This window comes from Odontesthes bonariensis, chromosome 1, assembly GCF_027942865.1.
Source record: "Odontesthes bonariensis isolate fOdoBon6 chromosome 1, fOdoBon6.hap1, whole genome shotgun sequence".
Lineage (NCBI taxonomy): Eukaryota > Metazoa > Chordata > Actinopteri > Atheriniformes > Atherinopsidae > Odontesthes > Odontesthes bonariensis.
In genome coordinates, this window is record NC_134506.1 from 42,805,282 (window position 1) to 42,820,016 (window position 14,735).

At 41.6% G+C, this 14,735-nt stretch overlaps 1 protein-coding gene across 1 annotated transcript in view; it reads right to left on the reverse strand.

Annotated features, from left to right (window-relative positions):
- The window catches only part of LOC142381975 (multiple epidermal growth factor-like domains protein 11), a 180,903-nt gene that overhangs the window by 55,519 nt on the left and 110,649 nt on the right, over window positions 1–14,735 (reverse strand). Inside the window, exons 9-11 of the mRNA XM_075467346.1 lie at window positions 11,906–12,118; window positions 11,634–11,808; window positions 2,029–2,149 (exon numbers count right to left, since the gene is read on the reverse strand). Coding sequence (XP_075323461.1) covers window positions 2,029–2,149; window positions 11,634–11,808; window positions 11,906–12,118 — 509 coding nt within the window. The remainder of the gene's footprint in view (window positions 1–2,028; window positions 2,150–11,633; window positions 11,809–11,905; window positions 12,119–14,735) is intronic.

Genomic DNA, 14,735 nt, shown 5'->3' on the forward strand with positions numbered 1-14,735 from the left:
ATTTCTCCAGTGTTTTTCCTCATGGGGATCTTCCACACCGGAGACTATGCCCACTCGGTCTGTGGGGTCATTACTGTGGGGATCGCCCTGGTTCGGGGTGGCTGGGGCATCCTGCACTGCAGCCCTGGCTGTGGTGTGGATGCCGGCCTGCCCCGATCTGGGCGGTTCCCCGTGGTGGTCATTGGTGGGCTGGCTCCCGGTGTGGACAGATCCCCAAGATACCGTTTCCTCGCTTCAGCGTCAAGCCAGATTTTAATGTTGATTTTAATGTTGATTGTTGTTGATGTTGCTTATGTTGGGGGTGGTGGGGGGGGGTAGTATGTGTGCAGTGTGGTTGTCGGTGTGATGTTGTGTGTGAGTTTATGAATTGAATTGATTTTATTATGTAAAGCACTTTGTGCTGCTTTTTTCTTTAGTATGAAAGGTGCTATATAAATAAAGTTTAATTTGATTTGATTTTTCTGCAGGTTATCTAGAATCTAATAAGCATGTGTGCTGTTTATATTCAATTTTATTTTTTCCATTTCAGAATGCGACCAGCAAGGACAGATCCTCGGTACAGTGTGACGGATGTGATTGAGATGGTCCATAATGGAGAGAGTGATGTGGACATAGAGTTTGACAACACTGATGCGAGTGATGAGGAGTCAGATAACGATGCCTGTGTGGACAAAGAAAACCAGGAACCCACTGACTGCACAGCCAGGACATTGGACATTGAGCCCCAATCAAATGAACACATCAAGCCCCGTGACAGATATCGCTGGCAAAAAAAGGATTTCATCAGTCCCAATACTGATTTTTCTGGTCCAGCTCTCACAGATGATGCAACTGTCCTCCACACACCGCTGCAGTACTTTGAAAAGTTTGTCTCAGAAGACATGATTCAAGCGCTGGCAACCCATACAAATGAGTACAGCGTTCAAAGTAATGGAAGATCTGTGGGCACCACAATCAAGGAAATACAGAAAATGTTGTTGCAATAAATGACTGTTCAGAACAACATGACTGAGGTTATTTTTCATGTTATACTGTTCTGGGACAAAAGCAAAACCCTGCAAAAGAATCCTTAGTTCTGTATTGTTGTTCAGACAATGAGTGCAAATGCAGGAGATTCTGCTCCCCATTGAGCCCAACGTTGCAATATTACAACGTTTCCGTAAAAACCTAACAAAACATATATTTTTTAAAAACACATCATTTTCAGTATCAAAGGCCTCCTACAACAACATCTTAATGGTTGAAAAAAAATGTTTTGGGGTTTTTCTATATCTGGGTCTTACAGGGTTAATCGTGATTAATCAGGGAAATCATGTGATTAATTAGATTAAAGATTTAAATCGTTGCCCAGCCGTAGAAAAAATAACTTTTATGTTGAGACTCCAAAATACACAATTTACAGACCGTGGTGGGTGAAGAATGGGGTTAGGTGAGGGTGGAAAACTCTTAAAGTTCATCAACCTGTGCACCAGGGCCAAGAACTGTGAGAACTGTTTCTTTTACATGGTTGTCTTTGATTTATGATCTAGCAGAATGAAAAAAAAAACTGTAACAACTCGAACATGTATTTTTCTGTTGTTCAATAAAAAATAAAGTTGAAAAAAATAAAAATAAATCCAAAGTGAGCTGATACACGTGGACCAATCAGAAAGCTGCTCTATGAACAGATGAGACCATTTTTATCTTCAGAGGACGATCCTGACCCGACCTGTGAAAGGCCGGTAAGCGTTGACACCGTTTATAGGAGCCACAGATTCAGCCTCCTCATGCCTGGGTCATTTACCCGAGCAGCTCCCGGCTCAGGAGTGTGGCCATCTACTTTCATAATGAACACGTGTGGACTAACAGTCCAAATACTCCCGACTTTCATGGTTTCACAGCTTTTTTAAAAATTATTCTGGGACAATCTCTCCCGTCTGAGCATCTCTGCCAAAGGCAAATCTCCTCCTCCTCCTCTCCTCAGCGGAGACTTAAACTGTGTCAGAGTTACAAGCAGTTCATCTTTATCACTACATCTTATATCCGAACCTTCTCTGCAGATACAGGAGCCGTCGATGTGCGAGCAGGAGATCTCGTTGTGGCAGGAGCAAGGCGAGGTGCAGTTGGTGCCGTACAGGCCGGCAGGACAGCTGATGGAGCAGTCGTCTCCCTGGAAAACACACACAAACCGGTTCAGGTTTACATTTTCACCAACCTTTTGAGACGAATTTCACTTCTTGTGATCTTGAATCAAGACAAAAAGAGGAATTTCAAAACATGGAATTCATTTCTTTAGCTGCATCTATGAAAAACAGCAAAGATAACACAGTTTGACTGTGTTATCTTTGGCATATCTCAGCATGGTGTGCAGTGTGTCCTTAAAACATTTGAGGAAACTGGACGAGTGGAGGAAAAAAGAAGAGTTTTCATCGACAGGACAGAGAAAAAATGTTGATCAGCCTTCATTTCTTTCCGTTTCCCTCCAAGCAGCCGGACTTTCTTTAATCGTTAAAGTGGTTTTAACCAACAGTTCTCCAGCTTTCTGACGCTCTTTCACATTTTTCTTTGGACATCTTCTGCTTTTTCCCTCATCTTCAGTCCAGTCCTTGTACCTGAGCATCTTCAGAGGAATGTGTTTATTCTTCATTAAGCAACTTAACTCTGACCTATGAACCATTCAGGCAGGAAAAAGGCTCCTAACTCAAGGGATGAACCAGTGTTGTGTCCAACTTAGCAATGAAGCCGTTTTAAACTGGATCTTTAGGCACTTTGTTCCCAGCAGCCTGTCACAGAGACACATCATTTGTTCCCATTTCTTTAGCTGCATCTGTGAAAAACAGCTTCACAGTTTCAACTTTTTTGTACATTTACGTTAAAACTGCTTTCAGTTTCCAAAAGAGTCAAATTAATATAACTCCTACTACTCATACTAACTTTTTGAGTTAGTATGCGAGTTTGAGTAAGCGAGAAGTTCTCGGATGCAGTCTAGATTGGCCGAAATACTCATCGATCAGACAGTATGCAGAGGGTTTACCCACAATGCATTTTGCTCCTGCCCGATCCGAAATCAGCCAGCCTGAAGCTGATTTCGCTTAAAGGATAAGACCGGTTTTTTGACATTGGGCCCTTGATTTCACATTATAGCATGATGTTCTACTCACCCCTGCTTGTTGTTTGTCATTTGGAGCTGTTCCGAAGATATTCGCGAGGCGTCTGGCTGCTCTCTTGAGATATTCGGCCATGAAACGGTTTCCTATGGGCAAGCTCATACAGGCACAAACTATGCTGTTTATAATTTATTAATTACTCTACACTAGAACTGATAACGTGGAGGTGCGTCGCTTACTTAAAAAAATCCGGGTTATTGTAATTTTGATTTTTTTGTCGTAAAGTGGGTGTTACTGACGTCCTCGTCGTGCTACTGCCACAGACAGCCCACAGACCTGCTGCCTATTTATTCATTCGGCTAAAATTCAAAATTAGTAACCCGGATTTTTTTAAGTAAGCGACGCACCTCCACGTTATCAGTGCTGGTGTAGAGTAATTAATAAATTATAAACAGCATAGTTTGTGCCTGTATGAGCTTGCCCATAGGAAACCGTTTCATGGCCGAATATCTCAAGAGAGCAGCCAGACGCCTCGCGAATATCTTCGGAACAGCTCCAAATGACAAACAACAAGCAGGGGTGAGTAGAACATCATGTTATAATGTGAAATCAAGGGCCCAATGTCAAAAAACCGGTCTTATCCTTTAAGCTCTAAAGTCTGTAAACTTTAGCAACATTTGAAACATTTTCAGGTGAGAAAGTAGTCGTTTAGATCCCCAACGTGTTGAAAACCTGACAAAATACCAGCTGTTTACAATTTAGTTCCCACGAATTCGGCGCTACTAAAGCTAGCCGCAGTGAGCAACGCACTTCCTGTTATTTTCACAAAATAAAATACCCGTTGCCTTTTATCATAGGGAGAGCCATTACCATACAATTGGTGCTTTTGTTTTGAAAACAGGAAGTTAACCTACCCTCGTTGTAGCTAGCTTGAAACTGCCGTTTTGACAGGAAATGACGATCGGCGACGTCACGTTACGTTGCATCTTGGGTAGTTTGAGTATAGCCCCATACACACACGTCGCTGCTATTTACTCGCTCAGCGAGTGAAGTCAATAGAATGTCTATGTGTTCACGCGAGGCGAGGAGGCGAGTAGGCGAGGAGAGTACAAGCGAGTACAAGCGATGCGAAGTGGGCGGATTCCGAGATGACCATATTTCAACTTCGAGCGACGCGAGTAAAAGCGAGTAGCCAATTAAAATGCAGAATACAGATTATTGACAGGTGACGTTCCCCCAGTGTTCTCCAAACAGTGGCCACCCAACTTCTACACACCAAGTCAGCAGAAGCACCCAAGCGAGTGGCGAGTAGCGAGTAAATAGCAGCGACGTGTGTGTATGGGGCTTATGAGTAGTAACCTCATGATGCATACCCAACATTTCGGAGAATCTAGTATGCATCTTAAAACTTAAAAAAAGTTAGTATGAGTAGTAGGAGTAGTAGGAGAAGTATGCGGTTTCGAACACAGCCTATGTCTTTAAACCATTATGAAGCCCCCATGTTTCATTCGTTGGTGTCGTTGCAATAAAGCAGCGCATGGGGAGCAGAGACGATTCTCACTGAAGGCATCCCTGCAGAGCAACACGATGTCTGAGCTCGTGCAATCGATGAGGGACACGGTCGCATCGGAGAGACGGACAGCTCGGCATTAGCAAGGGATTCTGACCTCCTTCGCTGCTGTTAGCATGCGGCGAAGACAAGCTCCACACAAACTGCACCTTGATCAGGACCTTCAACATGTAAACTCTGTTAATTTAAGCTGCCCGTTTACAGCCTGCTCCTTTAAATTGCTACGAATCTAATACTCACGAAGCAAAGCAAACGTGCGGGCACAAAGAAGTGAGGCGCCTTGTTAAAAAGTTGGTGAATTAAGGACCTTTAAAAAACCTCTGCTAATAAATACGGTGTGTGGGCTCAATAATGAAAGTGGGAGGGGGGGGCGTCAGAGCTCCAACAAGTGACCTCTGGAATAATAATTACAAGTGGATCGATGGATCCTGATATTTATCGTTCCATTTGGAGTTTATGAGCCTCTTACTTTCATTTGTCTTCGGCCAAATTCAAGATCATCAATAAATACATTAACCCGGCAGATTTCCTCTGAAAGCTGCAGAGAAACAGGATGAGATGCAGGATGTTTGAGATGAAACAGTGAAAACAGTGAAATGACATGACGTTAATCAGACCAGCAGATCATTAGATGTATAATCCTTTTGTTTGTGGATGCCAGAGATGCATTATTCACTGGTTAGACTGGTTAGTTCTGGTTCTGGGCCGATAAAAAGTGAGACGTTGCAAAGGTGTCCATCAGTCCCACGTTTCCCCTGCAGGACAACGCAAGCTGTGGCTCATGTTGATGAATTTCCACCAACAGCAGTGAAGTTCCTGCAGAAGCTTATCAGAGGTCAGTGGGAGCGGCTGGGTTAATGAGGCCATCCCGTCAAATACAGACTCACTCTGTTTCACATTAATAAAGAAAACCAGCAGAAAACCTGAAGGAATGACCAGGGAGTGTAAAGGTAGAGCAACAGAAACAGCAGTGGATTTTTGTTTTTACTTTAATTTAATTTAATTTAATACACTTAATTTATTTTTTATATTTGATTTATTACTATTACTATTATTTTTATTTGTATTTTTATTTAATTTAATTTAATTTATTTAATTTGATTTTTTACATTTGATTTTTTATTTTAATTTAATCTTGTTTAATTTAATTTAACTTAATTTAATATATTTAATTTACTTTTTTACATTTGATTTATTATTATTAACATTTTAATTTAATATATTTTATTTTATTTTTTACATTAAATTTATTTTATTTACTTTTTCAATTTAATTTAATTTAATACATTTAATTTATTTTTTTCAATTTATTTTTTTAATTTAATATAATTAATTTCATTTATTTATATTTGATTTATTATTATTTTTTTATTTATTTAATTTAATTTAATTTTACCATATATGGTGATCTGTGGGGGCTGATATGTTAGAATGCTGAGGGATGCACATATTTATGCAACCTGAACATAAACATGGTGCAGTCATGAAAAACAAAGTACACCCTCCTTCAGTTTTATTATTCTTGATTAAAAAGCAGCAGCTGGTCCTTAAAACAACAACACGTGACATATTACGCCGTGTCATTATTTACCGAGACAAAACACAGAGGCGGTGTGGGAAAAACTAAGTGAACCCCAACTGCTTCCGCAGGAATCGAGAGGGTAGGAAGCAACAAATGTCACCGGCAGGGTGGCTGTGTCGCTCGGTGCTAAATGGGTCTAAGCAAACAGAACAAAGCGTTTCTGAATATGATGTCAGCCCAGGAATTAGATTAATTCAGTGGTCGTTCAGATGGTCTGGCTCCTTTATAACGTTTTCAGGCGGTGACATCATCTTCAGCTAAAAACAAAAGAAAATCTTTGTCTCTCTGCGTCCGATAGATTTCACTGAAGTCTGCTAATGAATGTTTCCTGCACATATGAGACTAAAACTACAGGGAAATAGATGCTTAACTTTGGGAAATTCTGATTGTAATCTTTAAACAAGCCTGAAAGCTCAAGCTTGTTAAAACAGTTTAAACAGGCAGCTGAGCAGACACACGGGGAAAAAGATTTGAGATAAAGTCTGGAATCCGCCTTTTTCCCATCCTGCCACACTCGGCTGACCCACATCAGGAGGCGTGCACCTGCAGAATTCCCCCCCACAGGTCACGCAGCAGCTGATAAATCAACCCCGGCGTGCTGACGTGCACACCGTGCACGCCGTGCACCTGCTCCTGCACGTGTTGGCTGAAGAAACAAACCCTCCTGCATCTGGTACCAGTTCCTGATGACTGAGGACAAAGGCAGCGTGCTTCTGGTTAAAGGATTGTGGTGAGCGCACATCCAGCTTGTTTCTGAGGTGAATCTGCTCATTTCTGTGTTTTTGCTCATAACCTACAGCTGATGCAAGAAACTTAAACTTAAAGGGACATTATGTAATTTCTTCCCCCCATCTAGTGGTGCAATTTTATTTTGCAAAGTCGAATGAATTTGCTCTCTAGCGCCTCGCGTTTTTAAATGTGTGTTGCAACTTCTTGAACTACGGCAGGCGGTATGTGTCAAGATTCAAGAAGCTATGGCTTCAGACTCAAGGTCCATACAAACAAAAAGACATCAAGACACACAGTACAAAGGATTACATAACACACATACAACAACACTATAAATACAGATGACAGATAACATGTCAGATAACATAAGTTGACATAGCCTTTGGTGTGTAAACAATGCAATTAGTCATATACATACCGGAAGTGACGTCGACGCAGCGTTAGCGTTAGCCGCAGTGTGTAGTTGCTATCTGGAAAGTGTTCTTTTACATAAACTCCCGGTAAACTTACAAACTTTCTAATGCCTCGTTTTGTGAGTTAAGAGCTTATGTGTACTACGGCAGAAGTTTGGTAACAATCAATGCATTATTAGTGGGATAATTTACCAGATAAAATCTATTTACCATTAGCGCCGGTAATAAGCCATTCAGCGGACGTGACGTCAAAATGAAGTCATTTCCGCTTGCAGGCCTGGCGTTGGGGAAAACGCGATTCGAAGTGCTTTTTGTCCCTCTCTGCACTTCGTAGTTTTTCATAGACCGGAAGGACATGACAGCCTCCATAGAGCTCGCCCGCTCTTTGTAGATTCAGTCAAGTTATTCTTCACTCAGGAGGATAAGTGAGATTGTTGACAGAGATAATTTTCCACCAATGAGGACTAATTTATGAATGAATATGTTGATTTGAGCTAATAAATGACTTAATTTATTACATAGTGTCCCTTTAAAGGTTCTGACAGGTGCAGAAGGTGTTCTGATCAAAGACATATTGGTTCTCTGAAAAGACTGCAAAAGAAAGGAGGGTCAGCATAGTGTTTCCCTCCTCCCATAACATATCGTATCATCCAGCAGTTTTGTCTCAGCAACGTGGAGCTCGAGCCTTCTCAGTGGCTCCTAAGCTGTTGAACAGCCCACCTCTCCATGTTAGAGCTGCACAGTCTGCTGAGCATTTTAAAACACTCCTCAAAACGCATCTCTTCTCCTTGGCGTTCATTCAAAGCTGAGCTGGGAATCTTGGCTCTCTCGCCTTCTCTTTATCCCTCTTACTCTCTTTTTATTTTCACTTTTAATCTTAATTTGTTTCATATTGAATGATTAGTATCCCTTGTGTTGTTTTTGTTGTTGTAGTGTTTATGATTATTTTTATTATGATTTTGCTTCTGTGCAGCACTTTGGTCGACTGAGGTTGTTTTAAATCTGCTCTATAAATAAACTATGATGGCGATGATAATGAAAAGTAAGGAAATGCTCTGAGAAATAAGTTTTCTCACATCTGTAGATGTGAAATAACTGCAGATACACATGCATCAATAGCCCCTTTCACACTGCCGAATAACCCGCGTTTAATCCGCGAATTTAGCGTGTCCGCTGTTGTGTTCACACTGCCGACCGCGTCAACTCGACTCGCTTTTCGACCCGCGTCGGACCCTAGTCTTTTTGCCGAGCCGAGTTTGGTGTGAACGCAGTCGACGCGGGTCGGACGTGGGCGTGGCGTGAGGAGTTTAAAAGACAGAATGGACAGCTGATTCAGAACAACAGCGACAGGTGAGGACAAGTTTTACTCTGTTTTAGCCTACATCAAGTTGGAGACATTTTTGAAGATGGCCAACTAGGGAGACAAGGAGGTCCGCGAGCTCCTCAGCCTCTGAGCAGAGGTCGTTATTTACCGCCACATGTCGGGGACGGTGAAGGATGGACCTCTGCTGGAAGGGCTGGCGAGAAAGATGGGAGAGCGCGGTTTCCCACGCAGCAAGACGCAGGTGACCAACAAATTGTAACCACGTTGTAACCATCCACACCCCGGAAAGTAACATCTCAATGAACTGCATATACAAGTGGATCAACGATATCTCAAGGTGTCCCGCCATCGTTGGTTTGAAAAATTTGATGCAGACAGGTGTATTTCACCCTACCTCCGACGCATGGCTTGTGCCTACGTCATTGTACACGCCCAGCATTTTCTGTGTTTCGTGTGACGCTCTGCCACTAGGCCACGCCCCCTGAACTCGGCTTCAGGCGACACGGGTCACCTAACACGCCAAGCGTTCACATTGCTCGACGCGGGTCGAAGGTGCAATTTGGACCCGCTAAGGTAGCGGGTCGCAGTGTCCAGTGTTAAAAACAACAACAGTGAGTGGGCGGGGCTTAGCAGAGGAGGTGGAAATCAGGAACTTTCAAACAAAGGGGAACTAAATAAATGCCAGGGTTGTGTTTTTGGTGAGTTTTACACCTGCTGGTGCCTTTAGACGCCCTGATATCTGCTCCCAGGAACAGTAAGGAGGGATTTATACGTATCACTGCCTGGTGTGCGGACCGAGCAGCAAACAGCGTAACAGGCGCGGCTGTCGGCAGGCGGCAGCAGGCAGTGATACGAAGGGAGAAAAAATAGGGCCAAGCCATTGTGAGGTCTGACTTTTTCCTGGAGAACCATTTTGTGATGCAAATGTATTACTCTGTTGAACGCATATTGTTCTGAGAAGCAAGACGCTTTATTTTTTAAACCCCAGCCAACTAGCCGGACTACCTTCATCAACACCAAAACGAGGCTGGAACTCTGCTCACAGGACGCAGCAGGGGGTAAGAAGATGTTCATAAATGATGTTGCTAATATGGGATGTCACACAGCTTCATGTCAAAAGAGGCGAACTGTCCCTTTAAGGATGTCTGGTGGAAGAGTAAAGAAAAAACTCTATCCAGGCTTAATAACCCATCTGTATCGGGATCTTTTTGGAGCTCAAAGTGAATACGAGCAGATGTTCTCTGCTCTGAGAGGACTTTAGTTTTCTGTCCTCACACCTTAAACACACCAGTAGAGCTCACTGACTGCAGTTGTTAACATTCAACACGTGAACGAGCGCGGCTTCTCTCACCGACAGTCAGAGCTGATCAACTCAGTCGTTAATAAGAGGCTACTGACCTCGCACACGGTGCTTATATGTGTTAGCGAGCTGAAAGTGACGGTTGGATAATTGAAAAGGAGACAAGACCGAATCAATGCCCGACATCGAGCCGCTCGAGCAGTGATGCGTTCACTTACTGCTTTACAAACAACCTCCACTGCTGAACTTTTTATCCACTTCTGATCTCACACAGAAAATACCTTAAAATAAAAATAAATACTAGGGCTGGGCAACGATTAAAATGTTTAATCTAATTAATCACATGATTTCCCTGATTAATCACGATTAATCGCATTTGTACGCAAAATCCCAAAAATTAATTCAAAAGTAGTGTACAGTTTTTAGCATTTAGTTTTATTTTAAAAGTGTAAACTCTAATTTCAGCTCTCAGGCAGGGAGATCAGATATTTTAGAATGGAACTACAGAATCTAAATTGTTTTGTTGAAGTTTTTTTTTAAATGAGTACAAAAAAAATGACAAAATACATCAATTTTAAATTTTTTCTTAATTTTCAAGCTTTTGTTAAAGTTTTTTTAATTAATTTTATACTTTTTATTCTTATTTTTTACTAAAAAATCTAACAGAATAACAAAATATAAATAAAATGTGTAGATTTTTTTCATGAAATAATGGTTAATATTTTTAATAGAATTGTTAATCTTGGAAAGAAAAGATTTATTTTGAAATACATGCTTTTATGTTGAAAGAAGTAAAACAGGAAGTAGCGCCGGTTAGCTCCGTTAGCTTCACACCTGTAGCGGTGATGTTCCCTGCTAGTTTATCTTTATTTTATTACTCCATGCTTCGTGGTGTTTGCTGTAACTGTGTGAATGTGATGCATTCAACAGACTTTTACAATAATAAAACCTGCATTAATGCACGATAAAATATTTATCGGCGTTAAATAATTAACGAGTTAACTCGCCCAGCCCTAGTTACAATGTAAAACAATGTTAAGGCTGCTTTCATAAAAGCTGAAGAAAAAGCCACAAAAGTAAAAGCTGTTGCTCACACGGCACATTCCCATCTCATCACATACAGACTCCTGATCAAAAGCCTTTTTAAGTCAGGTTCCAACATGTAGGATGCACCTGTACCATCACCACCTGACACCTGCTCTATGAGCTTTCTTTTCCGGATCCGCAGCAGACAGCAACAGACTTTTACAAAATAAAAGCCTGTGAGCACCAGACTTTTATAAAATAAAAGCCTGTGAGGACCAGACTTTTACAATAATAAAATAAATAACAAAACAGGGGTGGTCCGTGGCGTAGTGGGTTGTCCGCATCGGACGGCCCTGTGCTGCGTGTCGTTCCCCCTCTCTCTGCCCCCTGCTTCCTGTCTCTCTGAACTTTCCTATCCATTAAAGGCACAAAAGCCCCAACAAAAAAGTTTTTTCTATTTTTCAAAAAAATAAAATGAATAAAACCTGCGTGTTAAATAATAACGAGTTAACGCGATAATAACGAGTTAACTCGCCCAGCCCTAATATAAATACATCTAACATCGCCCTCTGTAAACTCGCTGCTGTGTGGTCGTACACTCACGATGAATCCCGGCGCGCACACACAGGCTCCGGTGACGCCGTCGCAGTCGGCCCCGTTGGTGCAGGCGCACGGCTCCCTGCAGCCCTCGCCGTAGTACCCAGCGGGGCAGGTCTCATTACAGTAAAGCCCCGTCCATCCGGCCGCACAGGTGCACTCCCCTGACAGAGGGTGACAGCTGAGGGAGCAACGGGGGAGGAAATCACAGTCAGTGGGTGAAACTGAAAGAGTGAAAGCACAGAAACCGTCTTTTTTTTTGGGCGACCGGTGAGCACCTGAGTGTGTTTTCTGCTCTGCAGGGGCAGTATTTGTCACAGATGAGCCCGTAGAGGCCGGCGGGGCAGAAGCGGTCCTGGCAGCTGGGGCCCTTGAAGCCCTCGTTGCACAGGCAGGCCCCGTTGATGTGGTAGCACTTGGCCCCGTTCTGGCAGTCGCACTTGTGGGCACACTGTGGCCCGTATGTGCCCACCGGGCATTCCTCCTGGCATCTGGGTCGGGATGCAAACAGAGTTAAAAGTAGCTGTTCTCCTGTTATACAGAAACATTTTTATCTTCTCTACTTAACCCTTTCAGCACCGAGGTTTGTTTTAAAGAAAACTTTAAACTTCCCGACACCCAGATTTGTACAAATCGTTGCCCAGCCTGAAAATGGTCCAAGATAAACGGATGCTGGAGATGGGAAAAATATTCAGTGGGACCCAAAGTTTGTGAAGGCAGTAAATTTATCCACCTAATTTACATTTGATGACGTCACTGATTACACAACTTCTAGTGGTTTTATTCCTTTTTTTGATCCTTTTCTGAATTCATGTGCACAACTGTGTGTGTTTTTTTTGTCATTTTAGCCTGATAAAAGTGTGTTTTTTGGTAATTTTATACTCATAAAAACAAGAGAAAATCTGTAAAATCAGGAAGAGGAATGTCATGAAGAATCAGTAAAATGTCTTTCAATAAGATCTTAATTTTGGCTTCAGTGGCCAAGAACTTCTGCTGATGGACAAGATGTAATTAAACAAAAAAAACAGTTGGAATCAGAAATGTATTTCTACAGTGTTTACGATTAAAACATCAAGTAAACTCTGTTTTATGATCTGCACAAAGTTCCCATGAAATTGTAAAATCTCTGAGGATTAAACCTGGGATTAGAGCCGTAATATATCCAAAATACACCATTCTTCATAAGATCCTGTTCAACCATGCAAGGCTGTAACTGATGATCGTTTTAATTTCTTTTTAATGTGTTAATTATTTTGTTAATCATCAAATTAGTTATTAAGTAAAACTGTAAGTAAATCTGAAAAGACTCATAAATAAAAATAAATAAACAGAATCCACAAAACGTCTCTCTGTCAGGTAAGAAGAGGGTTGGGCAGGACGATGACACCTGATCTGTCGCCGTCAGTCCCCAACAACGACGGGCGAGAAAAACTCAACACATCGAATAAAGAAACTGCCGCTCGGACCCTTCACCCTTCCATAAGACGTGGATTTCTGACTCTTCTGACAGTTTCTGAACCTGAGGCTCGAGGCTTCAAACCTGTTAGGTCTTCATTCTCTCTGGACTCCAGGCGATCACTACTCATCACTACGTTCTTTAAAATCTCATCTTGAGATATACTTTTTCTCGCAGGCTTTTTTTCCAGGTTGACTTTTAACTTGGTTTTGATGTTTTTCACTCTTATTTATCTTAATATTAGGGCCGGACAACGATTCAAAATTTTAATCTAATTAATCACATGATTTCCCTGATTAATCACGATTAATCGCATTTGTACGCAGAATCCAAAAATGAATCTAAAAGTAGCGTATAGCTTTTAGCATTTAGCTTTATTTTAAATGTGCTGCCATATGAATGAAAGTGCCATAACATTTGTTGTGCAAACACACTTTTAACATCAGCATCTTTCTGTAGTTTTTATGTAGAAGCCTCGCTCCACTGTCTGTTTCCTTGAATGACTTGCTGCTATCAGTTGTGTGTTTTGCCTTTAAGTGATATTTTAGACTGGAACTACTACACTAAGAAGACAATTCAACTTGGCAGAGTTTACAGATGACTTTGGTTCTGTCGACTCCGCCGTCTGGAAGAACTTTAAAATGAAAATGGCCGAGTAAAAGTTCCGTACCCTTCTCCATGTTTGGTGGATCCGCCGATTACTTTCTTTTCCTGTTCCACAGCAGACAGCAACAGACTTTTACAAAATAAAAGCCTGTGAGCAACAGACTTTTACTAAATAAAACATCTGTTGCCTTTAATCATAGGGAAAGCCTATGATAGTCGTTTAGATCCCCAACGTGTTGAAAACCTGACAAAATACCGGCTGTTTACCACTTTGTTCCCACGAATTCGGCGCTACTAAAGCTAGCCGCAGTGAGCAACGCACTTTGGTTATTTTCACAAAATAAAATACCCGTTGCCTTTTATCATAGGGAAAGCCATTACCATACAATTGGTGCTTTTGTTTTGAAAACAGGAAGTGAACCTAACCTCGTTGTAGCTAGCTTGAAACTGTCGTTTTGACAGGAAATGACGATCGGCGACGTCACGTTACGTTGCATCTTGGGTAGTTTGAGTATGAGTAGTAACCTCATGATGCAGACCCAACATTTCTGCGAATCTAGTATGCATCGGGGAACTTCTCGCTTACTCAAACTCGCTTACTAACTCAAAAAGTTAGTAGGAGTAGTAGGAGAAGTATGCGGCTTCGAACACAGGTCTTACAGATAGTGATAGCAGCTCAGTCTTTGGTGCTGAAGACGTTCAGTCGACACAAATATTAACAGATGCATTCTGAAAATTAAATTTAAACAGAAACAGATTTTATATTAAAAGTTTGCTCCGAATACTTCAGAGAAACGTTATTATTGTTGTTTTAGTGGGCGGTTAAACCACTCTTAACCTGCCTTTTAGTGCTGATCACCAGGTTTATATAAAACCGAAGCAAAATGCTCGTGAAGTGAATTGATATTTTTGCTTTCTGGGCTGCAGGAATGTAATTGAATGGGTCATTTTAAGACTTCTGCTGATAAGCTGAAGCAGTTTATCGGATTAAATGTGTTAGAGCAGGGAAATGCAAAGGAGGGGAAACCATCATAAACTTTGGAAAA